The sequence below is a fragment of the Oncorhynchus masou genome, chromosome 14 (genome assembly GCF_036934945.1).
Source record: "Oncorhynchus masou masou isolate Uvic2021 chromosome 14, UVic_Omas_1.1, whole genome shotgun sequence".
NCBI classification, from domain to species: domain Eukaryota; kingdom Metazoa; phylum Chordata; class Actinopteri; order Salmoniformes; family Salmonidae; genus Oncorhynchus; species Oncorhynchus masou.
This window is the reverse complement of record NC_088225.1, coordinates 11,416,940-11,442,293: the sequence shown is the minus strand read 5'-3', so window position 1 is coordinate 11,442,293 and position 25,354 is coordinate 11,416,940. Positions and strand designations below refer to the sequence as shown.

Below are 25,354 nucleotides of genomic sequence, written 5' to 3'. Positions count from 1 at the left end.
AATAAAAAACAATCCCAACAGATGCTGTTAGTCTTATTGTGTTCATGACTATGTAGCCATTCTCCTGAAAGTGGTGAATGAGGTTATACAAAACCATCGAATTCTATAAAATGTGTTCCTCTGATATCTATTCCTAGATGAAGGTGCATTGTGCGTATCAGCTAAATATAGAGCAAGAGTATACCAAGATAACTGGTAGATAACTGGTATCAGGATAAAAGACACACAACAGGAGTTTTAATTGATTTAGTTTCAAGTTGAATCAGTCTTATGTACAGGATACCGATGGTCCAACTAAATGCTCACTTTTCAACAATGCAACATAATAAGAAATATTTTTGACATCTATTTGAAATGCGTAGTTTTCATGTCCATTCACAATGTCAATTAGAATTTCAAAATATGAACTGTTTATTAAGGAGTGATGCAGAACAAATGGCCATCTGTGCCAATAGGGACCAGGACTATAATCATGTCTTTATGTAAACATGATTTTTCCTTTGACGCTAATAGACCTTTCATCTTTATTTGAGTTTCTCACCACCCACAAGACATGTTAGGATTGCAGATACCCTTAACAGACAAATCCATCTAACAGCCCTCAGAACCTCCTTCGGAATATAGCTGTTCTGCACTATGCAATTTGGCTTCCATAGGGCACAAGCATGCATATTGTTTTAGCCTGCCCTCTAGTGGACAACTAACTTACTGATAATAAAAGCAATCACTCAAACGTCCTGGTAATCCTGCACAACAACTCTATCCAGACAGAGCCAAGTGTGAGTGTGTATCTTGGAAGTTGGATCTATCACCATTTTATACAGGTAACTAAAGCAACACTTGATGGAGCTATCAACTAAACGTTATTCATCATACATTTCTCACTGCCCTGGCTGGCCTGATTAATGCCCTGGCTGACCTGACATGCAGTAAGGAATTATTATATTGCTTGGGCTATGAATTTATTATATGATAGCCTACATTGTACAGATCTAGGCACAGTCTGAGCACTGTCCTCCCCTCTAGGTGAACGGTCGAATGACTGTTGAGATGGGTTTTAATCAGTCTTGATTTGACATGGGAGGCGGCAAAGGACTTCTATGTTTATATATCTTACCAACACCCACTTCGCGTCATCCAACATAAAATCTGCGATTGGCTGTTTGCATGTAGCCTACGTGAGTCGAGACATTGTTGCAAAATAAACCTGAGACTTGTCGAGCTGCCTGTGATGGTTCTCTGAATTCGATCGGGAACGGTGGCCGAACTATTCTTCAGTATGAGGATAAGCTACAGTTCAACAACTATTGGATATGGTTTTGTCGTTATCTACTAGACCGCGTGGCATACATTATTCATCCAACTAGTGGTAGGCAATACATTTTACAGTGTACCGTATTGTAGCCTATACAGTAGTCTTTGTTTTGCATTAGAGGCGAGACCAGAAAATTGTCACTCTTTCCCAGAATATTTATTACACATTAATAACATTATCATTACTTACACAATAGTAACACTTTCTTCACTTACACATTAGTAACACTATCATTGCAAAATAAGAAATGGATGAATCAAACGGTCCTTCAAAAAGGACTATTCTGTGTTTATTTGACGTGGACGGCACTCTTACCCCACCGAGAGAGGTAGGCTAAATAACATGTTTTAGTATCCCGTTGTATTAATTGTGTTTTGTTTGTCATATTCTTTCTTCTAACGTTGCTGTCCAACTTGTCAAACCTTTCTATTTTTCAAGGAATTATAGGGCGCTTTGCCAATTCCCATTCCATCTTGATAGCACAAAACTGTTGTAATAATGTCAATGTCTTATCTGCAGCAAGGTCTGGAATGTTCCTGCATGTTATTTAATGATTTACTATTTTCTGTCGATATACTTCCTGATAATGTTGGCAAACACCATCATTTTCTGTCCTTCCAAGTTCTTGTTTTCATATATTATTTAATCCCGTGGTTGTAGCCTACAAATGCTGTCGTCCGTCAACTCTTTTGAATGAAACTGAAATGTCTTCGTTTGCATCTGAAGCTTGTATTTCACTAAAAGTAGCGCGCGCCCCATGGAGCAGAGACATCATTCATTTGGATGAACGTTATGTCCACCGTCCGTACGAGAACACGACTGTAGGCTACTGTTGCCTACTTGCACAACACTTATGAAGTCAAATTTCATATTGCATCCTGGTGGTGGTCAACCCTAGACCACCGTTACACTGGGACACTGCTTACGCCCATTCAAAATAGCCTATAACTGCTGTTTCCTGAAAGTTTCATGTCCGTCCATGTGAAGTAACAATTACCTTGCAACTGTTCGCACCAATCCTTAAATGCCCAGTGTTTTATACATATTGCCACACTATTAGGTTGGATACGGTGAAATTGTGAAAATTATAATAATGCCCTTTTAGTGTAAGAGCTGTTTGAAAGGACAGCTGTTGAATTTCAGACTGTTTTGGTGGGATGGAGTTTTGTAATGCCTGGTGATATCATTAGTTAATAGACCAATGAGAAAGAGAGTTCCAAACCTCTCTGCCAATAACAGCTCATTGTTTTGTTTTCCCCTTCCCACTCAGACCACTCTCAAACAGTCCTAGCAAAATTCTTGCTTGAGAAATTGCTCTTTGCTCTGAAGCTATTTTTGTTTCTTTTTGACAATTAAGGCACTTCATTGTTACCCAGAAATGATTTGATTTTGAGATAATAACAGCTGCATTGGAACTTTAACGGACAGATAAACTGATCGTAAACAACTTAAAGTGGGTACATGGGAAGAGGAGTCACATTGAGTTACTACCCTAAAAACAGACTACTTTGATCAAGGATGTTGACATTAATAATGGGGGTAGCCTATTAGTTATGTCTTCAGCCTCTTTTGACCCCCAGATTTGAAATGCAAGATAATCAATGAATAATCAGGGAAACGGCTCTCTAGTGTTTTTCATCATGATTTCAGTAGTTTAACAAAAAAAAAAACTCATTCATATGAAGATAAATGGTTAACTTTCTGTTACACAATGCTGCATCAATGCATGTCTTTGCAATTGTCGTGTGAACACAGGCAGTTCTCCGTGTCTTCAAATAATTCAATCAAACAGGAGGATAAACATTTAGATTATCCCTCGTATCTCTGCCCATCGTCACAAGATGATGTCTTTGTTGTAACATAGACAAAATAAACGATCATATTGTAGGCTATCTGCATTCTTGTCTCAGTGTCTGGACCGGTGATGTAAAGAAACATTCAATGATCGTCGTGTAGGCAGTGCCCAGTTCAGCAGCCATTGGTCGGTCACAGGGACATAGGTGTGCAGAATGAACCCACTGCCCTTATATTATGTAATGCAGTTTCCTCATGTGAGCATGAAGCGGTCCCTGCCTGATCCATCTGCCCAAGTCTCTCTGGCAAGATGGAAAGCTGGTTTAAGAGGATTATGTCTGCAGAGGATCAATAGACCACTATCAAAGTTGCTCCTCCTTCAGAGACAGATGCCAACCTCACTCTGTCTTAACAAAAGCATTCTCCTGCTTTGTGTTCAGACAACAAAAGCAGTTTTCAGGACTGTAAATGCCTGTCTTGTCACAGTTTATATCATGAGTCCCTAAAACGGTGTTTTCAATGATAGACAACACAAACCGGTACAGACCGTGTGTGTGTCTGTCTGTGTGCACTCATCGTGTGTTTACGCGGCATGCGTGTGTGCTTACACCCTGCAGAAAATTGACCCTAAGCTGGATGAGTTTTTCCAGTCTCTGCGCAGGAAAGTGAAGATCGGCATAGTGGGTGGATCAGACTACTCAAAGATCGCAGAACAGCTGGGGGAGGGAGATGAAGGTGAGCACTCCACATTCTCACTTTGGTCTCATTTCAGTCTCACATATTCACCCTCAAACCCATATCATTGCCTTTCTCTCACAGGGCTTTGCAAACCCCAAAAGTCTGTCGCTTTCGTGGTTGTGAAATTATTGAAAGGAAATTCACCAGAGAGGGGTCTTTCATGTTGGCAGCCCACTCGCATTTGACATCAGTCCATAAATAACAGACATAGACGAAAGCAGCTACATCATAACTGATGTCTCCGCTCCGGGTCGCACATGGACCCAGGTGGAGTTACATGTTTGCTCATGTACCTGTGTTACCTTGACACACTGGCCCTGTGGTGGAGTTTACACACACCAGTGGAGACTGGCCACCAACACACTGACAGCTGACAGTTATCACTCAGAGCAGCAACAAAAGTAAAGCGACGAGCGATAGAGTAAATATAAGTGGGAGTGCTACTAGTGCATTCAAGGCTTTGTTTTCAGTGCATTTCTGCATCAACAGTTCTCTATCCTGATCATCCACAGACTGCATTTTGCAAGACAGATTGAGATGCTCAGTACTTTGATACTCTAGCCATGTGAGATATGTGTACAGTGAATGGACAGGACAGAGATGAATCTGGACTGTTCCAGGTAGTGTTACATAGGTGGTAATCTGCAATGACCAATAATCCTGCTGCACCAGGTACAACATGCCTGTGTTCCAGTTGGGGGAGGGTTTTTTTAAGGCTGTGTGCTGGTAGCTTGTGTTATCTATTTACTATGAATGTCCTCGCAATAACACACGTTTACCTAATTTGCCCCCTTTTTCTCTTACAGTGATACAGAAGTTTGACTATGTGTTTGCTGAGAATGGCACGGTGCAGTACAAAGACGGGAAGCTCCTTTCCAAACAGGTGGGTGTCACTGAGGTGAGGGAAGGAATAAAATATATTTTTGCTCACTAACAAGCTATTTAAACATGATTCCATGTAAACAACATGTAGGCACAACCTTTTTTCTTATAAACTGCTCTCAGCTAAGAAGACTGGAAGGGAAAGTTATGATCATGTCTTTTAAGAAAACTGCACTGTGTTAATAAGAAAAGACAGTTCAAATATTTGAACTATGTCCTCTGTCCTACAGGCCATCCAGAACCAGATAGGAGAGGAACTACTGCAGGAACTCATTAACTTCTGTCTCAGCTACATGGGGCTGATCAAGCTTCCCAAGAAAAGGTGAGACTCCCTCCCTCTGACCTACTTTCAGCTCCTTTTCTATGCATCTAGTCATTCAGGGGCCCCATAGCTACTTCAACCTGTCCATCACAGCTGTAGGCATTGGAGAAAGGAATGGTGGCTCTGTCAGCATTCCTAAAGGAGAGACTAAGACAGAAGGATTGATCTGTATCTGGGTGGAGATACTTATTTCCTTGAGAAACAAAGCAATTCTGGATCTAACACTAGAATCTCTAGAATTGTTGTATGATGGTTGGTAAAAAAAAACATGAGCTGGCGCTTACTCAAAAGAATAGTTTGTGTGGAGGTGCTGACTAATGGCGAATAAACTATAAACTATCATAATTAAGAAAGTCGCACACTCCATGTGTAATCTCCCAGCAATTTAATGGGTATTTACCAACACTTCGGCATCACGAGGCACAGTGATGCCAAAACGTTGGTAAATACCCATTAAATTGCTGGGAGATTACACATGTATGATGGTTGGTAACAAAGCCACACTAAAGTCTCTTTTTGCAGATTAATGCCTTATTCTGCCCTCAGGGGCACCTTTATCGAATTCCGCAACGGAATGCTGAACATCTCCCCCATTGGCCGGAGCTGCACACTTGAGGAGCGAATCGAATTCTCTGAAATTGACAAGGTATTATACAGTATAAGAGTGCCTAAATAATGATCCAAACAGCAGTCATTATCTTCTAAGGAAAACGCCTAAACATATCAACTTTTAAAACGAAATAGTAAACAAACAAAGCATGCGTTATTAATTGAGTCATGTTTTCAACCTCTTATAACCTCAAATCACTGCACAGTGCAAGCAGGCATGCTTTTCTCTTATATTCTGTTACGTTGAAGAAGAGAGTAAACAAGTCAAAACAATGCTGAGCTTTCAAGATGGCTGAACAGACAGCCCATTGATGGTTCACAGCCACACATTATGGAGGGTCTAGTGGTCTGATGGGAGATGTGGAGAGGCTTAACCCTTAGTGGCCTGAAGCCTGACCCCTTTCCTTCACCTCTTCACAGAGAGAGAAAATCCGGGAGAAGTTTGTTGCGGCCCTGAAGGAGGAGTTTGCTGGGAAGGGTCTAAGATTTACTAGAGGTAAGACCAACTGGCACAGGATGTGAGCTGGGAATTAATATCGGTGTAACTATTAGCACCTCTAGTCTTGTATTTCAGTATTATTTTGTATGCCATCTGTGCATGGTGTGATATCTACATTTGAAGACTCATTTATCTCTCAGATAGAACCCTGTTATGACTTAAATGTACTAGCTCCTTTGCTGTCTTTTCCTTGCTGTTGCTTCCTATCTGCCAGTTCACAAAGACGATCTGCCATGCGTAGTCAATCTCCTGGACACATTGTGCCCAACTTCATTAAACATTACTCTCCCCTGCTCCACTCTCTGAGGTTCAGAGATGTTTTTCTCTGGTTAGTCAGACTAGGTGTTTGCTGACTGTAACTAGGTGTGGGACTTCCTTAATGGCCTGTGAAACTGTACACAATTCAGGCAGCTGCACAAACAGCTGGAGATAAGGCTGCTGTCTTCATACGGCACTCTGTTAAAGCCTTGGGCCAGTAGCAGCAGTAGTTACAAACACACACATTCATCCTTACTTCATCCTAATGACTTTACTTCACCCTAACTGAGTGACTGCCCTGGGAATCCCTCTGATTGCTGATATTAATTGGGAATCCTTCTGGTTGCTGATGTGGAAGCTGATGCTAATAGCACTGGCAGCAGAGCCCGTTGGAGGGCTGTTTGCACTGCAGCCGCAGAGCCTGATAAAACAAGCCAATGGGAAGGCTAGTGGATAAGATTTATGTGTTTGCTCATTGCAGTCTGTATCTGCATGTCTACCCTGCCTTGGTTTGTTCACATTTCACATATGCAATGCTGTTTATGTCTATGCGGCACTGTCTGTTCTTACGCCAGAGATTTTTGCTAATGTCACTCAGCTCAAAAGGCGACATTGCAGTGTCACTTCAAATACAGGCACCTTTGTCCTGGCTATGTTTTCTTTCACCTTTATGGTGCATGGCCAGGGGTGGGAAGGAACTGTGTGGGGGATGGGCTGAGGATGTGGGTGTTTGTCGCCAATACACCCTCTGATTGGCTGAAACCTCCCTAGCTGTTGCGTTTGTTAGCTTTCCCTTCGGGTCAAGCAGCAGTTGCTACATCCACTTTTGGACTAATACATTAATGATATGTATCCATTGATTATTGAAGAATCATCATCCATATGATCTTGAACAGTCGTACCCCGTCAGAACACAACATATAAGCTAGTTTTACTCCATTGTTTATAAACAAAGTAAATGGAAACAAATACTATATAGCCTAAAAACATGGTTAAAGTTATAATTTTGATATCATGGATGGTCAGTCCTTGCATTTATTGCTCTGCCTTTGAATTTGAGAGTGCTCACATGTCTCCAGTCCCATCCTTACACCTTTTACTGAAATGGTGGTGAGGAGGGTGCTTTGTTATTGCTTCAACTGCTGGTTGCCGCTTTAAACACTGGGGGTAATGAAGTAGAATATGAAGGGGGGGGGGGGTGAGAAGCAGAATTTAAACTTACTTCTCTGAGGGCTTTTCGTGCACATTCACCGCTCATTGACCTGAATATGTGGCCGAATTGAAAGACTAACTGCTCTGGTTGTAGAATGAAAAGGAAAGAGCGATTTAAAAGAAAGGAGTCAGACACAGGCTGTGTTTGTGGAACGGAGTCCACCTCATGGGGCAGCCTCGATGGCTCACATACTGTTAGTAACCTCATGGGGCAGCCTGATGGCTCACATACTGTTAGTAACCTCATGAGGCAGCCTCGATGGCTCACATACTGTTAGTAACCTCATGGGGCAGCCTGATGGCTCACATACTGTTAGTAACCTCATGAGGCAGCCTCGATGGCTCACATACTGTTAGTAACCTCATGGGGCAGCCTGATGGCTCACATACTGTTAGTAACCTCATGAGGCAGCCTGATGGCTCACATACTGTTAGTAACCTCATGGGGCAGCCTGATGGCTCACATACTGTTAGTAACCTCATGAGGCAGCCTCGATGGCTCACATACTGTTAGTAACCTCATGGGGCAGCCTGATGGCTCACATACTGTTAGTAACCTAATGAGGCAGCCTGATGGCTCACATACTGTTAGTAACCTCATGAGGCAGCCTGATGGCTCACATACTGTTAGTAACCTCATGAGGCAGCTTGATGGCTCACATACTGATAGTAACCTCATGGGGCAGCCTGATGGCTCACATACGGTTAGTAACCTCATGAGGCAGCCTGATGGCTCACATACTGATAGTAACCTCATGAGGCAGCCTGATGGCTCACATACTGTTAGTAACCTCATGAGGCAGCCTGATGGCTCACATACGGTTAGTAACCTCATGAGGCAGCCTGATGGCTCACATACGGTTAGTAACCTCATGAGGCAGCCTGATGGCTCACATACTGATAGTAACCTCATGAGGCAGCCTGATGGCTCACATACTGTTAGTAACCTCATGAGGCAGCCTGATGGCTCACATACGGTTAGTAACCTCATGAGGCAGCCTGATGGCTCACATACGGTTAGTAACCTCATGAGGCAGCCTGATGGCTCACATACTGATAGTAACCTCATGAGGCAGCCTGATGGCTCACATACGGTTAGTAACCTCATGAGGCAGCCTGATGGCTCACATACTGTTAGTAACCTCATGAGGCAGCCTGATGGCTCACATACTGTTAGTAACCTCATGAGGCAGCCTGATGGCTCACATACTGATAGTAACCTCATGAGGCAGCCTGATGGCTCACATACTGTTAGTAACCTCATGGGGCAGCCTGATGGCTCACATACTGTTAGTAACCTCATGAGGCAGCCTGATGGCTCACATACTGATAGTAACCTCATGGGGCAGCCTGATGGCTCACATACTGTTAGTAACCTCATGAGGCAGCCTGATGGCTCACATACTGTTAGTAACCTCATGGGGCAGCCTGATGGCTCACATACTGATAGTAACCTCATGGGGCAGCCTGATGGCTCACATACTGTTAGTAACCTCATGAGGCAGCCTGATGGTTCACATACTGTTAGTAACCTCATGAGGCAGCCTGATGGCTCACATACTGTTAGTAACCTCATGGAGGTCAGCCAAGTAGTGAATAATCACCAATAATAAGACTGTCCTCCCTGGACACAGACTGTATGTCAAAGCCATCATCACACAGTCGATGCACAGAGCATAAATAAGTCTGTTCTGCTGAACTGAGCACAGTGATTGGGGCTTTTAATAACCTTTCATGCTTTTCGAGGGGAGAATGTGTTGGGCTCCAAGTCTGTTGCAGAGAATTGTGCAACATTAACCGGTTGAAGTTGCAGTCTTAAAAATATCTCAAAGCTGCTGTTCCTATAATGGGGGAAATATCACACCTATTTTACATACATCGGGCATCCTTACTCATCAGTGCATTGACCAACCAAAACAAATATCCCTGACATGGCATGAGAGAGCTGGTTGTAATGTGTTAATAATCATCACTAAAATCATCATTATTTTATGGGAGGGACTAATATTCTGTTCTGTCACATGATGTTAAATTGTAATGTATCAATTAAAATTGACTGAAATATTCCCTCTCATGTGCCTCTCTATTCAGGTGGTCTCATCAGTTTTGACGTGTTCCCTGAAGGCTGGGACAAGAGGCTCTGTCTGGACGTGCTGGAGGGGGAGGGTCTGGACGCTATCTATTTCTTTGGCAACGAGACGTCGTCTGTAAGTGAAGTGGAGGACCTTGTGGACGTGTCAGTGATGGGGAATGCTCTGAGGCTAAAGATAGCAATGAGAGTAGGATTGTGCTGTGGCTTGAATGATAAAGGTTCAAGTTCAGAGATCATTGTTGATGTCATTCTATGTGGAGTTGACCCTTGCCTGAAAGAATGTTGCATGAGCTTTGTGATGGTTGTGTGTTTATTTAACCTCTTTTACTGAGACATGGAGATAAATAGTGAGTGAGGAAACAAGGAAAGAGGTCGACAATGGTGAAAAGGGCAGTCGGTGCAAACCTATTTGTGAACAAGCAGATTCTAAAGCCGTATCTACATTCCTCTCTGTTCAGGGGGGAAACGACTATGAGATCTTCAACGACCCGCGGACCATTGGTTTCACAGTATACTCACCAGAGGACACAGCCAGGCACTGTCGAGAGATTTTCTTCAAAGCTCCCACCAATGAGTCGTGATAAATCATGCAGCAGGCACTCTCACAGTCAGCTTCCCCTGGGTTCCCCCTGTTGTTGAAGGCAGTTACTAAGAGCACCTGAAGGAGAAGAGGTGGAAATGGGAGGTAAACCACTACAGATTTGTAATCAATGCGTTGTTGTTGTATAATATTATTCTAACTGGCACTGGACACATAAAGGGATCATCAGTAATTCACATTGTCTGGACTCCCATTGAAATTATTATGAGATGTGGACAGATCTGCTTTTTTAAAAGGATGGTAGCTCAAACAATGTGAGGAAGTGTACTAATGTTTTCGGTTTTTTATCATGACTAAGTGTTTCTCTAAGGTTTTAATGTAATATCTGATTATTTAACATCTATCAACTCAATGGTTTTTGTAGCGTGTCCCTGTATTTGTATGTAACATCAAATTAATCATACTGTCTTATAGGGTCTCCTGTAAGACAATCCTCTTGTGAATATCATGTGAAGATGTATATACATTTTGAGTATATAATGTAAATACCCACTTATGTTTTGCACTAATATTGATACAGTTATCTGACAAACTGGGTTTTGGATCATTTTTTTTCTTTGTGAATGTAGGAAGTGACTGGTGTTGTCTTTGAACAAAATAGAGCGAGACAGAAGAGAGAAAATTTGTTTTTTTGCTCTGTGCCAGTCCACTTTCAGATTAAGTGCCTATAGAAAGTCTGCACCCCCTTGAATTTGTTTCACATTTTGTTGTGTTACAAAGTGGGATTGAAATAGATTAATTCTAATTGTTTGTCAAGTTTTTTACAAATGTTTTTTTTTAAATTCTAACTAAAATATAATCATTCCTTTAAGTATTCACACCCTTTGTTTAGGCAAGCCTGAATTAGTTCAGAAGTCAAATGTGGCTAAACAAATCACATAATTTATATGGACTCACTCTGTACTCTGTGTGAAATAATATTTTTTTATGACCACCTCTTCCTCTGTCCTCCCAGGGCTTTTACGATAGCTTCAAAAATAAAGGACAGTGATTGGTAGATGGGTAACAATAACATTTCAGACATTGAATATATATTTAAGCACAGTCAAGTTAATAATTAAGTTGTGAATGAAGCATTAAACCACCCAGACACATTCTTCTGAACTGAGCTGCAGGACAGGAAGGAAACTGCTTAGGGACGTCACCATGAGGCCATTGGAGATTTTAAAACAGCTACAGATTTCAATGGCTTAGATGGGAGAAAACTGAGGATGGATCAACAACATTGTAGTGACTCCACAATAATGACCTAAATGACAGAGTGATAAAAATAATAAAAATACACTGAATAAAAATATTCCAAAACATGCAACAAGGCACTAATGTAATACTGCAAAAAAAACACAGCAAAGGAATATACTTTTTGGCCTAAATGCAAAGCCTTATGTTTGGGGCAAATCCAACACAACACATCACTGAGTAATTGCCATCATGGTATGGGTCTGCTTGACATCGGCAAAGACTGGGGAGTTTTTCAGGATGGAAACAATCGGGATAGAGCTAAGCACATGCAAAATCCTATAGGAAAACCTGCTTCAGTCTGCTTTACACCAGACACCGGGAGAGGAATCCACCTTTCAGCAGGACTATAACCTACAACACAAAGCTGAATATACACTGGAGTAGCTTACCAAGGAGACAGTGAATGTTCCTGAGTGGCCAAGTTACAATTTTGACTTAACTCTGCTTGAAAATCTATGGCAAGACTTGAAAATTGCTATCTAGTCATGATCTCCAACACCTTGACAGAGCTTGAATAATGGGAAAATATTGCATAATACAGGTGTGCGAAGATCTAATGAGACTTACCCAAGATGAGACAAAGCTGTAATCGCTGTCAAATGTGTTTCTAACATGTATTGACTCAGGGGGGTGAATACTTATCTAATCAAGGAATATAAAAACAAATGTTAGAATTTTTTCTTCTACTTTGACAGAGTATTTGGTGTAGATTGTTGACAAAAAAATGACAAATCAATTTTAATTCCACTTTGTAACACAATAAAATGTGAAGAAATCCAAGGAGGGTGTAGACTTTCTACACAAAAGGGTTATTCGGCTGTTCCCATAGGAGAACCCATTTCGGTTCCAGGTAGAACTCTTTTGGGTTCCATGTAAAACCCTTTGTGGATAGAGTTCAATCTGGAACCAAAAAGGTTTCTTCAAAGGGTTCTCCTATGGGGACAGCCGAAAAACCCTTATTAGAATCTAGATAGCATATTTTTTTTCTAAGACTGTTTAGACACTGTAGGGAGAAGTCTTACCTCATCTATGCAATTACATATAAATCATTCCTGCTACTTCAGTCTGCACCACTATAAGAAATGGATCTCACAGATGGCTCATACACCCTTTACATTACCTACCCAGTATATTCATAGGTACACATCCTTTAGTTGTATCTTATCAAATCAAATTTTATTAAAAGGTTAATGACATCTGCAACAAATACAATATTCATTTGAACTATGTTCATTGTAATAAATTATTTTATATCATTGTGCAAAGTGTGACTTGTTATTTTTTTGTACAACAGATGGAAAGTATAACTAACGCATAGGCATGTGATTCTAATGTCACGTACTATGTGTACACCCTTATCTCCAAAGATAAATACTAAAGAAAGATAACAGCCACCATAATTGTGAATCATAAAATGTTTTTAGTGCTCTTTCAAGGCTCACATTGAAATGAGGGTAAACTATAGCCACAGTGGCTTGTCTAACAGAAAATGCTCTGAACTGTGACCAATGAAAAACCTAGTATTTTAACTAAAACTAAAATATGAAATAAAACAACCCAAAACAGTAAGAATGAAGTACAGAAAAATACATAGAAATAGCCTAAATATGGAGAAATGCTAAACATAATGGGTAGACATGAAACAAATATGAATAACGGCTCAATAACAATTAAATGATCATTTCAGAACTTAAACAAATACATTAAAATGTATTTCAATTCCATTGACAGTGTGTTACAGTGTCTCTCAGACAATAGAAAAGTTTCAAATAGTTTCAAAAACCTTACAGTAATTTGCTCATACCATCATGGTGAGTTACAATTTGCAAACAGGACTACAAATTGCCACATGATAAAGCCTAATAGGAGTTGTAGTCGGTTCGGCAGTATTTCAGAAAAGTTAACGTTTTTAAGTGCATTCGTTTGACTACAATACCCAAAACTTAAATCCAGTAACCTCAAAACTAACGGATACAAAACAATCTAAACAAAATGATCAAATAAATATATATAAATAAAAGGCAAAAATACAAAGATGGTTGTGTACCTCGAGAACATATTAATAGTGGCTTTTCCATTCACAGTAAAATATAAATCATTCTTCAAAGCTTTTTATTTTGTCTTACGCCCATCTCTCCCTCCCTTCTCAATTGCTCTCTCAATCAGACGTTTCCGATTCTGTACCTCTAAACCTTCATCAGTTATTTTCTCTCCAACCTCATTTTCATATCACACCAATAGTAATGCTTCTCCTCAAAATGGTGTCGGATTTCTCATTCTATTTCCTCCACCACTCCGCTCAGTCCCTTCACCCACTTCCAGTACATTCAGGTTGAACATATTCTCCTCCCTTGCTTTTATGACTTATCAATCCAGTCTGTACTAACCACGTCCTAGTTCACGGATGGCCAACTTGTGTCCTGAGGAGCCAGTCAGTGTATCTAGGGTTTTGTTCCAGCCCAGCTCAAGCACACCTGATTTAGACAGACTCACCAGCACCAGTTGGCCGTCCCTGCCTGCCCTAGCCAGACCCCTCAACTTCCCATCCTAGCCCTCCCTGTAGACAAGTGTAGATAAACAGGCCAGCGCTGAAGCCTAGCTCTCGTCTAGCTGGCTGATGATCTGGCCAGACCAGGTCTCATGCTTCGTCCCTGGGTTCAGATGAACTATCTTCACCTCCACGGCCTGGATCTTCAGGTTTTTTGGTGGGATCCGGGAGACTTTGTATGTGACCTCATCTCCTTCTACTGGGACATACTCGCCCTCGATACTGAAATAGATTGAATTAATGATTTAGATGTTCATTTACTGTACAGTATGAATATGCAGTCAGTTCCTGCTCTGAACCTTGACACATTTTATCTGACACTGAACACTGATGTTACATTGCTGCTCTGAGATAGAAAGCTGTGAACAGAATATTAAAAAACAGGGCATTCTGTTCATTTTAGCAATTTGCCAAGCTAAAGAAGGCTGCTGTAGTGATGAAGGCCACTCACTCAGAGATGTGAACAAAGATGTCATCACCGCCATTGGTGGGGCGGATGAAGCCATGACCTTGTGACCTGCAGAAGCTCTTGCACACGCCCTTAAACGCTGGCCCTGAGGTGGCCCGCACCGTGCTGAAGAGAGACAGGCGAGAGAGCATCATGTCCACTCTCAACAAAACATTACATCAACACACCATATCCCTTCTGCTACTGCTTGTGGAAATAAATTATTCTCTAAGAAGTTAAGGAATATAAAGATAAACGTCATATAAGTGAACGATAATAAACATGCACTATCAAACCAATTCTAATACAGAAACGCATTCATGAGCAGCATATCTAGTTGCTTACGCTGAATAGGTGCGGTTGCGTTTGGTGGGCAGTGGGCTGGGCAGTGACCGGGGCTGGGGTGGCGCTCCACTTTCCCACACACGGCTGCCCTCCCTCAAGAAGGGGAAGGAGAGGGAAAGGGGTGCAGCCCGGGGGGAGCGCAGAGGGGCCTCTGAGGAGGATGTCAGGCTGGGGTCTGTCATGGCTGAGGCACGGGCCAGGTCGCTCTTCTTACCACTCTTCTGGTTCTTCACCACCGGTCCTGAAGCTGACACTCCAGTTATATGTTTGTCTGCTCACCGTCTCTGCTTTAATATGTCTTGCTATTGAGTACACAGGTCAGTTTGTTTCAGCAAGGTTCTTAATGAAGAAAGAAAGAGAAGAAAACAAACAAAAGTAAAAAGCGAAAGTTGAACCAGAAGGAACAACTGAAACAAAGACAGATTTCATGAAGTTTATCCCTACTGCAGAGAATATTATGCATCATTCATAACAGCTTCATTTTAAGATGGATGTTTGGATTTACATTACTGGACACTTATGGAGCAATTTAGTCGGACTACCCTGGTTAAGAGTATTAGCCTCGTGGCAATGTTTTACCAAAAATGACACTGGCAGCCTTTCAATTCATTACAGACCATTTTTACTTTCAAATGCCATACATTTCAACTGCCAACCATTCCTAAATCCGCCCACAAACAATAACAGGCTCAACTTAGATATATGACTGCTGTTTACATTGTGTATCAAGTCCTTCAAGCTCAAGAGGAGCACAGCTTTAGGAATAGCTGCAACAAAAGCAGTTAAATAAAGGTTCAACTAAAATGTTTAAAATAAAGCAGCCATTGTGTGCCAAGATATGGTGGTGCATATTGATGACATGTGCACGCAATAAGATAGGACACAGCACACACTCCAAGGCCAAGATGGCTTTGCATGGTTTAAGATTGTTACATTCTTTCGCTCTGCCTGCATCATCAAGGTTACAGTAAAACAGACAGCTCTGACAGCTCGAATATTGAGAACGCCGTCGACAGAGCTGCTGGCAAAAGGCTAGCCGTGTGTTTCTGACGTCAGCATGCAATACGGGAAAGCATTGGATAATGACTACAAACCAAAACATTAGGGCTGCTACATTGTAACACCAAAATTGTCAAATTAGAAAAGTAGATGATCCTTTCACTCGAATGCAAATTGACTGTTTAAAGAACGATATGAATCCGTTTTTACAAAGTAAAAATTTAAAAAGAGAGCAACAGTGAAGTCTATCTCTGGATACTTTCTCTGGGCTCCATCCGAATTAAATATCTGAAATATTCAATTGACTCGGCTCAACGTGTCTAAACTTCACAAGAAACATCCCTCTATATGAGACATTCATAACATTGTATGATTCGTCATGTTGCGGAGGCGTGCATTTCGGGCTAAGTGAATGACCAGTTTGCGTTGCCAAATTACTCTAATAAACACGCATATCATCCGACTTTTTCTCATTTCCAGGACATTCGAAAAGTCGGCGCGCGCAAACAGAGACGCTGTAGGGATGAGAGGATGAGTAGCCTCGTCAAAGGTATTCTATAGCCAACAGTTGTCATTATCATACATTTCCTTTAGTCTATACTTTGGTCAAAAAGGCTGTCACACGTTAATGAATAGGCAATACAGATTTTCTACAATCCAAACAATAGCTGGCATACCCGTACTTGAATATTTGTACTTACTGCATTGCTAGAGTCCGTTTGTCGGTAGAGGACGGGTGTGTGCCTCGTCAGTTACTATTATATAACATTAATTAAATAAATAACAGTAAATACGCGTAGTCGCGCGGAATACACTGATCTGCGGTGTGTTGTTGAGGCTGCGCAGCTGCCGCTGGCTGAGATTGCACCGTAGTCGGGAGAATGGGCGTGATGTTTGTGATGTGTGTTTGCTGACAAATTTGTTGGCATAACAAGACTGCTATGCTCATACGCGTCAAAGCAGTTATTACATTAAACAAGTATGTGTTCGTATTGTAAACCATACTGATGTATTCCTTCATGTAATGGTGTAAGTAAAAATAACCAAAATAAAGATCAGAATATGATACATTCATTTGGCCTGGAAGAATATGGCTTCTATGCTTTATCAAAAACTGCTTCAGAGGACCAACTTCACACCCACTAAATTACACAAATTACAGTGAGGTGTAGTGCTTGTGGGTTCATGACAACCCCTCCCAAGGACAGTTATTTTATGATATTTTTGGGATACATGTCCTGTACACGATTATAAACTGGGTGGTTCGAGACCTGAATGCTGATTGGCTGACAGAAGTGGTATATCAGCCATATACCACAGATATGGCAAAACGTTTATTTTTACTGCTCTAACTACGTTGGTAACCAGTTTATAATAGCAATTTTTAAAAACTCTGGGCTTTGTGGCATGGCCAATAGTCCGCGATGCGTCATGCCTGAGATCAGCCCTTAGCCGTGGTATATTGGCCATATACCATCATCTCCTTGGGCATTATCGCTTAAATAACCCAACTCAAAATCATGCAAACAAAAATGATCACTGATGAAACACTATACTGGGCCAAATGACAACACACAATTGTATATTTAGGCACACTCACTCCATTATTTGTTCAACTGAACACTCACAGACTTACATGGTGACACTAAATAGGCCAATTGGGGCCCTTTAGTCAGTCTTTCTTACGGTCATGTGCACTGAGTGTAAATGCTGGTGCGTTAACAGTTATGGTGGTAGTATTTACAATATACAGGGGGAAGTGGATCTACAGCTTTGCAAGTGAGACAGTTCTCCATGTTCCCGGCCTGGGTGCTCTATTAGAAATCCTTGCTACTGGTCCCTTGTCCTTGGGTCTGCCATTCCTATTATGGGAATCCTGGCTCCTCTACTTGAGGCCGCAGTTCTGTGTCTATTCACCTTGTGGACACTTCACAGGAGGCATGTTTCTCCAGTGTTAAAGTCACAACCTGGGAGGAGTGGCTGAGAAGAGTCCAAAAACAAGGTGTATGTCCAGCAGCTGGGATGAATACTTGACATCTGTCTCCCTGTTTCCTCTACTGTAATGGCCTCTCCTTTCGCTAGCTGTTCCACCAGGACAGGAGGCCCAAGCCTGGCTCGCTAATGGTACCCTGATACACAAGAAAGGCAGGGAGGGAATGGGTGGAATTAATTATTACTGACTTATAGTATTGAAAAATACCTTAAAAATAGTAATTTGTAATAAGGATGTATGATGTAAAACCAAAAGTACACCTATGTGAAGGACGTCACTATGCTGCTAACAGTTTTGCCTTCTCGAACGACTGGTCCTTTGCTTCGCAAGCACAAGTGCTCGCCCTGCTTGACAAAGTACTAACCAGTTGCACTACCCAAAAGGTACCAATTCGGCAGTAACATCACCATAGAATTAGATAGACAGCTCCAGTGCCCCAAAGCTTGTTTTAGCATGGGCAGGGCCATTGAGGACTTTCAAAATGTTGAAGTAGTCAACTGGGTGGGACTTCCTATGGGTTAAGGAAAGATCACATAATTCCATCCAGGTCATCAGGAGAATTCACCCAATGAATTATACTCCTGATCAAACATTCCATACTTGCTTACTGGACATTTTGAGTGAGCTTACCGGTACCATTTAACTCAGTCACATATACTGTATATGGATACTGAAATGATTAAATTCACAACAATAGTAATTCAATCTTTTGTAGTGTGAAATAAGTCTGTGTTCTATCAGTGAGCGCCTTCTTACTAGCAGTGTGTAAGGGGCCTCTTTCTTTTGGCCACCCTCTGCTCCAGGAGCTGCAGAGGTGTCAGTTGCTGCGGCGGAAGGGCCTGTGGGCGTCGTGTCCAGGAAGACTTCATCTGTGACCCGGAAGCGGATGTCCTCACCTTGGTCCATGTAGAGGTCATGGGCCCCTTCGTCCGTCTCATACTCCCACACCCACACCTGCTCTGCTTCATCGCTGAGGCAGCAGTCAAGGAGCGCTTGCTAGATTGCTTTATTTTCAGTAGCTTTTACAGGTAAACTAAAATGTCTATCAGATAGCTATCAACATGAGGAGTTTAATTAACATTTACACGATTGTATTCCAGAGCCATCTACTGCAACTCAGCTTTAAGCAAACAAATTGTCAAATGCACACATTGGTAAGAAATACACAAACACACATCACTAGGCAGGATACAATTTTGCAGGCTGCTGTAGGGACTCTGGGGGAATGACGATGTCATCAAAGAATCCTAGGCTGACTGTGAAACAAAATATGGCAGTGTGAACAAATCTATACAGACAGACTGCCACATCAATGTTATACTTCATATTGAGACATTCTCCCTGTTGATCCACTTTATACATTGAGAGAGAGACAGGGTCAGTAGGAAAACCACTGCAGTATGTACAGACTCCTCTGGGGCTGTGACGGCAAAGTATAAAAAGCATCTGACCCAAATTAGTGTATCAGTAAATCACAGCATGTTCAAGTGTTCTTATTTTCACACAATGAGGCCTATTAGTCCAGAATAGACATAGGTATATTCGTTATGGACAATGCTGTTGCACTGAGTCATATAGGCTATTAGGACTTAACATTCAGGTGGGTCGGGGAGAAAACTGGAAGGTGGGGGATAGATGAGTTTCTCTCACCATGTACTCCTTCTTGACTGCAGTATTTGATCTTTCCAACAAGAATCTCATCCAAAAAAGGGTGGAACACAACATACCTGAAGTGGACTAACAAACAGAGTAGGGAAAAGATAAGGTCACATCAAAATGACCAGTCAGTCCTAAGAGAAAATCCCTTCCCAGAAACAACTCCTAGGCAGTGACCTCCAGGCACTTGTGTAGATCTGATAGTAATATGGTGCAATACGGTGAAAGTTCCACCTAACCTATCAGAAGGTAAGGTGGAGCTACTTCTATAACATACGGAATGCCTTTTGGGTCTCTGCATTTCAAAAAAGATAAGTGTCAATTAAGCTATTAATTTGACGTGTCAAATAAAATTCTATTATAGAATGTTGTGTGAACTAAATCTGCATGCGCAAGCCAAGCACCACCACTACAGTCAGTAGCACGGTCAAAGCTGGGGGGGAAAAGTCTGCAAACAATCACACACATCGGCCACAATGTGTTTACAATAAGCCATTATTTGTTTGACTGAACTGGAAAACATCAGTGTGAGCATTTGAAATAAGATCAGGATCAAACGAACAGGATCAAAAATGTTAGCAAGGTAGTCCAACATTCTCCCAGACTGCAACCATTCCAGAGGCAGGGGAGAAAGGATGGTGATCCTGCTGCTTCTGACACCTAGCTAGTAACCGAAAGGTTGCTAGATCGAGTCCCCGAGCTGACAGGGTAAAAATCTGTCGTTCTGCCCCTGAACAAGGCAGTTAACACACTATTCCTAGGCAGTCAATGTAAATAAGAATTTGTTCTTAACTGACTTGCCTAGTTAAATAAAAGGTGAAATATATATTTTTAAAGTCACTGGTCCGATGAATGTGTTTATTTTCAAACGCTCCGCTTGGAATTATTACTATGTCTTAACCTGTATTTTTTCTACCTTAGATAACACAAAGTAATAATTACATGCAGAGCGTTCGAAAATAAACAAGTTCATTGGACCAGTGCCGTTTTTATTTTATTTGTATTATTTTGCGGCATTTTGATCACGATCAAAAGCACAAATATTGATTTGCAGGTAACAAGTGAATACATTTGTGGGCTCAATCCTAAAACAATGTATTCACTTGTTACCTGCAAATCAATATTCATATGAAACATGGAGGCCTATCAGCAACATTAAGCAGGTTTCCATCCAACCATTTCATGCAGATGAATTACACATAAAAAAACTCACAGCAGGCCTGATGGAAACAGCACATTTGAGGGCAAAATGTCAACAACATAAAATACACTAGACAAGGGTGGACAAATTTCTTGCCTGTGAAAGATTATGCAATAATCATGGTCGAAATGCCGCAACTATTGATATAATAACCACCATGTCGAGGTTAACTTGGAGTCATGCAATGATATGTTACGTTGCAGCCTACTACCATCATGCTATGGAAAAGCATGAAGAGTTTATAGGAACATTAAATAAACGATGATGTTGGTCAAAACTGTGATTTTCCTGTGTTTTATATATACAGTTGAAATCAGAATTTACATACACTTAGGTTGGAGAATTAAAACTCATTTTTCAACCACTCAACCAATTTCATGTTAACAAACTGTAGTTTTGGCCAGTCGGTTAGGATATCTACATTGTGCATGACACAATTAATATTTCCAACAATTGTTTACAGACAGATTATTTAACTTATAATTCACTGTATCACAATTCCATTGGGTCAGAAGTTCACATACACTAAGTTGACTGTGCCTTTAAACAGGTTGGAAAATTAGAGAAAATGATGTCATGGCTTTAGAAGCTTCTGATAGGCTAATTGACATCATTTGAGTCAATTGGAGGTGTACCTGTGGATGTATTTCAAGGCCTACCTTCCAACTCAGTGCCTCTTTGCTTGACATCATGGGAAAATCTAAAGAAATCAGCCAAGACCTCAGAATTTATTTTGTAGACATCCACAAGTCAGGTTGATCCTTGGGAGCAATTTCCAAACGCTTGAAGGTGCCATGTGCATCTGTACAAACAATAGTACGCAAGCATAAACACCATGGGACCATAAAGCCGTCATACTGCTCACGATGGAGACGCGTTCTGTCTCCTAGAGATGAACGTACTTTGGAGCAAAAAGTGCAAATCAATCCCAGAACAACAGCAAAGGACCTTGTGAAGATGCTGGAGGAAACAGGCACATAAGTATCTATATCCACAGTAAAACGAGTCCCATATCGACATAACCTGAAAGGCCGCTCAGCAAGGAAGAAGCCACTGCTCCAAAACCACCATAAAAAAGCCAGACTACGGTTTGTAACTGCACATGGGGACAAAGATCGTACTTTTTGGAGAAATGTCCTCTGGTCTGATGAAACAAAAATCAAACTGTTTTGCCATAATGACCATCGTTATGTTTGGAGGAAAAAGGGGGAGGCTTGCACCCCCGGCAGCATCACGTTGGGGGATGCTTTGCTGCAGGAGGGACTAGTGCGCTTCACAAAATAAATGGCATCATGAGGAAGGAAAATTATATGGATATATTGAAGCAACATCTCAAGACATCAGTCAGGAAGTGAAAGCTTGGTCGCAAATGGGTCTTCCAAATGGACAATGACCCCAAGCATACTTCCAAAGTTGTGGCAAAATGGCTAAAGGACAACAAAGTCAAGGTATTAGAGTGGCCATCACAAAGCCCTGACCTCAATCCTATAGAACATTTGTGGGCAGAACAGAAAAAGCATGTGCGAGCAAGGAGGCCTACAAACCTGACTCAGTCACACCAGCTCTGTCAGGAGGAATGGGCCGAAATTCACCCAACTTATTGTGGGAAGCTTGTGGAAGGCTACCCGAAACATTTGACCCAAGTTAAACAATTTAAAGGCAATGCTACCAAATACTAATTGAGTGTATGTAAACTTCTGACCCACTGGGAATGTGATGAAAGAAATAAAAGCTGAAATAAAAGCTGAAATAAATCATTCTCTCTACTATTATTCTGACATTACACATTCTTAAAATAAAAGTGGTGATCCTAACTGACCTAAGACATGGACTTTTTACTCAGATTAAATGTCAGGAATTGTGAAAAACTGAGTTTAAATGTATTTGGCTAAGGTGTATGTAAACTTCCAACTTCAACTGTATTTACAGTTGGAATAACACTATGAAATTGAAAATAATGATAATGCCCTTTTATTGTAAGCGAGGTTTGAAAAGAGCGCCTGAAATTTCAGTCTGTTTTGGTGGGATGGAGTTTTTGCCTGCCTGGTGAAATGATTTAATATTAAGATACACAATGGCTGTATTGGGCTTTTAAGTACATTGTTAGCTTGCAAATGTCCAATAAATATTAAGGATTGCTAGTGACATGATCGGCGTTTGGCTTTATCAAATAAAAATTCTCACGCTTATCCACATCTCATCATATAACCTACTCTGTCAACTTTAAGTGAACTGTTTTCTAGAGAGCATGTGCAAAAACCAGATTGAGCATGTTTGCTATTTATTGTAACAGTTTGTGACAAAACCATCGGTCAAGTTAAATGCAATGGAAACATTGAACTTCCATTTTTCTATTCGGCACAATGAAATGTAAGGACAAAAGGGCGTTTTATCTGCAACAAGTCCGTTTTATGGAAACCCACCTGTGGTGGGAAAATGTGCATCATATTTTTATGCTGATTTTTAAATAGTCGCGTAAAAATCCGTCACAAATTGTAATTTCCTTACCTTTGGTGTGGGAAGCTCCATCACCTGGGAATATGTAGGAATCCTCCAGTTTTGTGATGTCATACAAACAGATACAGAGGCCAACTTGGTAAACCACCTGTAGAGATGCAGGAAAAGATCAGCCAAACATAAATAAAGCAGATAAGTTAACAAGACTACAATGTCACAATTGTGTTAGGCTAAACAAAGCAAAAAATAAAAGATTAACTCAGCTGACAATATACAGAACCCCTGTCCACTGATGAATAGGGATTACAGTATCTTTGGTACTGCATCCTCTCACCTTATTGGCCAATTTCTTGTTGAGTTCTTCGGCTATGGCTTCATTGAACTGCCGTTGGAAATTCCATGTGGGGATTCTGACAGTGTCAACCATCTCCACTGCCACGAACATGATTCTGGTCCGAGGAAAAACAAGAAACAATATACATTAGCTATGAAATCACAGAAAAATACCTCACAGACAGGGTGGTATGACAGTAAGTCTGCCATGCGTTAAAGTGCTATAGCACAGGTACATTTACCAGCAAGCTAGCTACCTTATCATATTCAATTCCATTGTTACAGTGTAATGAAACAATGTAGCTAGTAATGTATATCAATTTCATCAAGAAACATGTTCTCTCTAGCTAGCTAACACAGCATCACTGTCCTGAAACTGTTAACGTTACCTACCTTTCCTTTCAATCCTTTAAACTACTAAAATCATTTAAATTCGGACAATGTATCTTCAACTGCAAGGATCACCATATTATTAGTTTGAATAAATACTGGTATCATGAATAAATTGATACAAAAATCCCCATCTTCGTGTCGCTAGCTTCATAAAATATTTTTTTACACGTGTTATTGATTTCCTACATTATCGTAAACATTTACGGCAGGTCGCAATCTTAAAGGCACAGAACGCTTTTTTCCTGCAATTTTATTTTGGTATTTCGTTTGTCAAAGTTCTTTGCTTCCTCCTCTGGTCTCCTTTCCTTATCTGGTCTACTGAACTGAGAACTCACCTGCCCAGTTCTTCAACATAGTGTAGAAAAGGATACACAGAAAGGAAGCCACTTAATACTGTTGAGAAACACAGTATTTGTCCTTGCACTCAGTCATGCTGTCTTGCAGTTTCCTCTGTATGATGTACCTGGGAAATACTTACATTAAAAAAACATTTTAAACAGAATACAAACACATGAATAGTGCGTTTCCATTGAGGATTTACCCTGGTTGTATACCCAAAAGACTCAAACTTGTCTGTTTCCATCTACGCAGACCGGCACCGGGTCTCAATGAGCCGCGGCTCTGGCGGACCCGGCCTGATTTGGTGCCAAGCCCTGTATACTTTTCAGCTGGCAATTACATAACACAGGCCAACTGTGAACTTCAGCACCTTCTCACAAATCAACTATCTTGAATGACACAGGGGTTGTTGATTCTGCTCACCCCATCTTTAGTGTCACACTCCTGAAGGAAACACAATTACACTAGACCTTTAACATAAAACACTGGCGACCCACTAGTGTGGGGGTAGAGATCTTCATGGGTTCGACTGAACCCAAAATGTTGCTCTAGGTCCGATTGTTCTCGTGTCCATTCATTCGGGTGCGGGTCACCCTTTAAAAAAAATGTGTTTGGGCCTCTCGAGTGGTGCAGCGGTCTAAGGCACTGCATCGCCCGGCTGTATCGCATGGGCACAATTGGCCCAGCGTGGTCCGGGTTAGAGGAGGGTTTGGTCGGCCGGGATTTCCTCGTCCCATCGCACTCTAGCAACTCCTTGTGGCGGGCCAGGTGCCTGCAAGCTGACTTCGGTCGCCAGCTGGACAGTGTTTCCTCTGACACATTGGTGCAGCTGGCTTCTGAGTCAAGTGTGCAGTGTGTCAAGAAGCAGTGAAGTTTGGCACGGTCGTGTTTCAGAGGATGCATGGCTCTCGACCTTCACCTCTCGAGTCCGTAGGGGAGTTGCAGCGATGGGACAAGACTAACTACCAATTGGATTTCACAAAATTGGGGAGAAAAAGGGGTAATTGGCCTTGGGTCTGCGTCCAACTTTTAGGACCCATGAAGATCTCTAGTGTGGGGGTAAGTCTCAGTCGAAAAG

General features: G+C 41.4%; 3 protein-coding genes across 6 annotated transcripts; 1 reads left to right on the top strand and 2 right to left on the bottom strand.

Annotated features, from left to right (window-relative positions):
- Positions 1 to 1,171: 1,171 nt before the first annotated feature.
- On the top strand, positions 1,172 to 12,823 carry LOC135554207 (phosphomannomutase 1-like). 3 transcript variants are annotated; one of them, XM_064986354.1, is made up of 8 exons: positions 1,172 to 1,643; positions 3,760 to 3,844; positions 4,654 to 4,745; positions 4,960 to 5,051; positions 5,598 to 5,697; positions 6,081 to 6,156; positions 9,721 to 9,836; positions 10,180 to 12,823. In XM_064986354.1, the coding sequence occupies exons 1-8, from the start codon at positions 1,563 to 1,565 to the stop codon at positions 10,300 to 10,302; spliced, it is 765 nt and encodes a 254-aa protein (XP_064842426.1). In that variant the 5' UTR covers positions 1,172 to 1,562; the 3' UTR covers positions 10,303 to 12,823. The 3 variants fall into 3 exon arrangements, with proteins under 3 accessions (XP_064842426.1, XP_064842424.1, XP_064842425.1); XM_064986352.1 differs by having other exon boundaries at positions 1,173 to 1,643; positions 3,727 to 3,844; XM_064986353.1 differs by having other exon boundaries at positions 1,177 to 1,643; positions 3,727 to 3,844; positions 4,654 to 4,730.
- On the bottom strand, positions 11,808 to 16,878 carry LOC135554209 (cold shock domain-containing protein C2-like). Its single transcript, XM_064986357.1, has 4 exons — positions 16,606 to 16,878; positions 14,906 to 15,244; positions 14,564 to 14,686; positions 11,808 to 14,334 (listed from the first exon to the last, which is right to left on the bottom strand). The coding sequence occupies exons 2-4, from the start codon at positions 15,085 to 15,087 to the stop codon at positions 14,160 to 14,162; spliced, it is 480 nt and encodes a 159-aa protein (XP_064842429.1). The 5' UTR covers positions 15,088 to 15,244; positions 16,606 to 16,878; the 3' UTR covers positions 11,808 to 14,159.
- A 587-nt stretch (positions 16,879 to 17,465) lies between these two features.
- Positions 17,466 to 24,249, bottom strand: LOC135554208 (DNA-directed RNA polymerase III subunit RPC8-like). Of its 2 annotated transcripts, XM_064986355.1 has the most exons (7): positions 23,938 to 24,249; positions 23,546 to 23,660; positions 23,263 to 23,359; positions 19,548 to 19,634; positions 19,090 to 19,153; positions 18,654 to 18,867; positions 17,466 to 18,033 (listed from the first exon to the last, which is right to left on the bottom strand). In XM_064986355.1, the coding sequence occupies exons 2-7, from the start codon at positions 23,654 to 23,656 to the stop codon at positions 17,983 to 17,985; spliced, it is 624 nt and encodes a 207-aa protein (XP_064842427.1). In that variant the 5' UTR covers positions 23,657 to 23,660; positions 23,938 to 24,249; the 3' UTR covers positions 17,466 to 17,982. The 2 variants fall into 2 exon arrangements, with proteins under 2 accessions (XP_064842427.1, XP_064842428.1); XM_064986356.1 differs by lacking the exon at positions 19,548 to 19,634 and having other exon boundaries at positions 23,938 to 24,247.
- Between the last annotated feature and the right edge of the window lie 1,105 nt (positions 24,250 to 25,354).

Excerpts from the sequence above, each read along its gene's own strand:
- LOC135554207 (XM_064986352.1), top strand. The coding sequence starts at position 1,563 with ATGGATGAATCAAACGGTCCTTCAAAAAGGACTATTCTGTGTTTATTT. Across the intron at positions 5,052-5,597 it reads ATCAAGCTTCCCAAGAAAAG|GGGCACCTTTATCGAATTCC; the intron begins GTGAGACTCCCT and ends TTCTGCCCTCAG. Across the intron at positions 9,837-10,179 it reads TTGGCAACGAGACGTCGTCT|GGGGGAAACGACTATGAGAT; the intron begins GTAAGTGAAGTG and ends CTCTCTGTTCAG.
- LOC135554209 (XM_064986357.1), bottom strand. The coding sequence starts at position 15,087 with ATGACAGACCCCAGCCTGACATCCTCCTCAGAGGCCCCTCTGCGCTCC. Across the intron at positions 14,687-14,905 it reads CGCAACCGCACCTATTCAGC|CACGGTGCGGGCCACCTCAG; the intron begins GTAAGCAACTAG and ends GTCTCTCTTCAG. Across the intron at positions 14,335-14,563 it reads ATCTTTGTTCACATCTCTGA|TATCGAGGGCGAGTATGTCC; the intron begins GTGAGTGGCCTT and ends AATCTATTTCAG.
- LOC135554208 (XM_064986355.1), bottom strand. The coding sequence starts at position 23,656 with ATGTTCGTGGCAGTGGAGATGGTTGACACTGTCAGAATCCCCACATGG. Across the intron at positions 18,868-19,089 it reads CTACAGCAGCCTGCAAAATT|CGATGAAGCAGAGCAGGTGT; the intron begins GTATCCTGCCTA and ends CTGCTGCCTCAG. Across the intron at positions 18,034-18,653 it reads AGGCCCCTTACACACTGCTA|GGTACCATTAGCGAGCCAGG; the intron begins GTAAGAAGGCGC and ends CTTGTGTATCAG.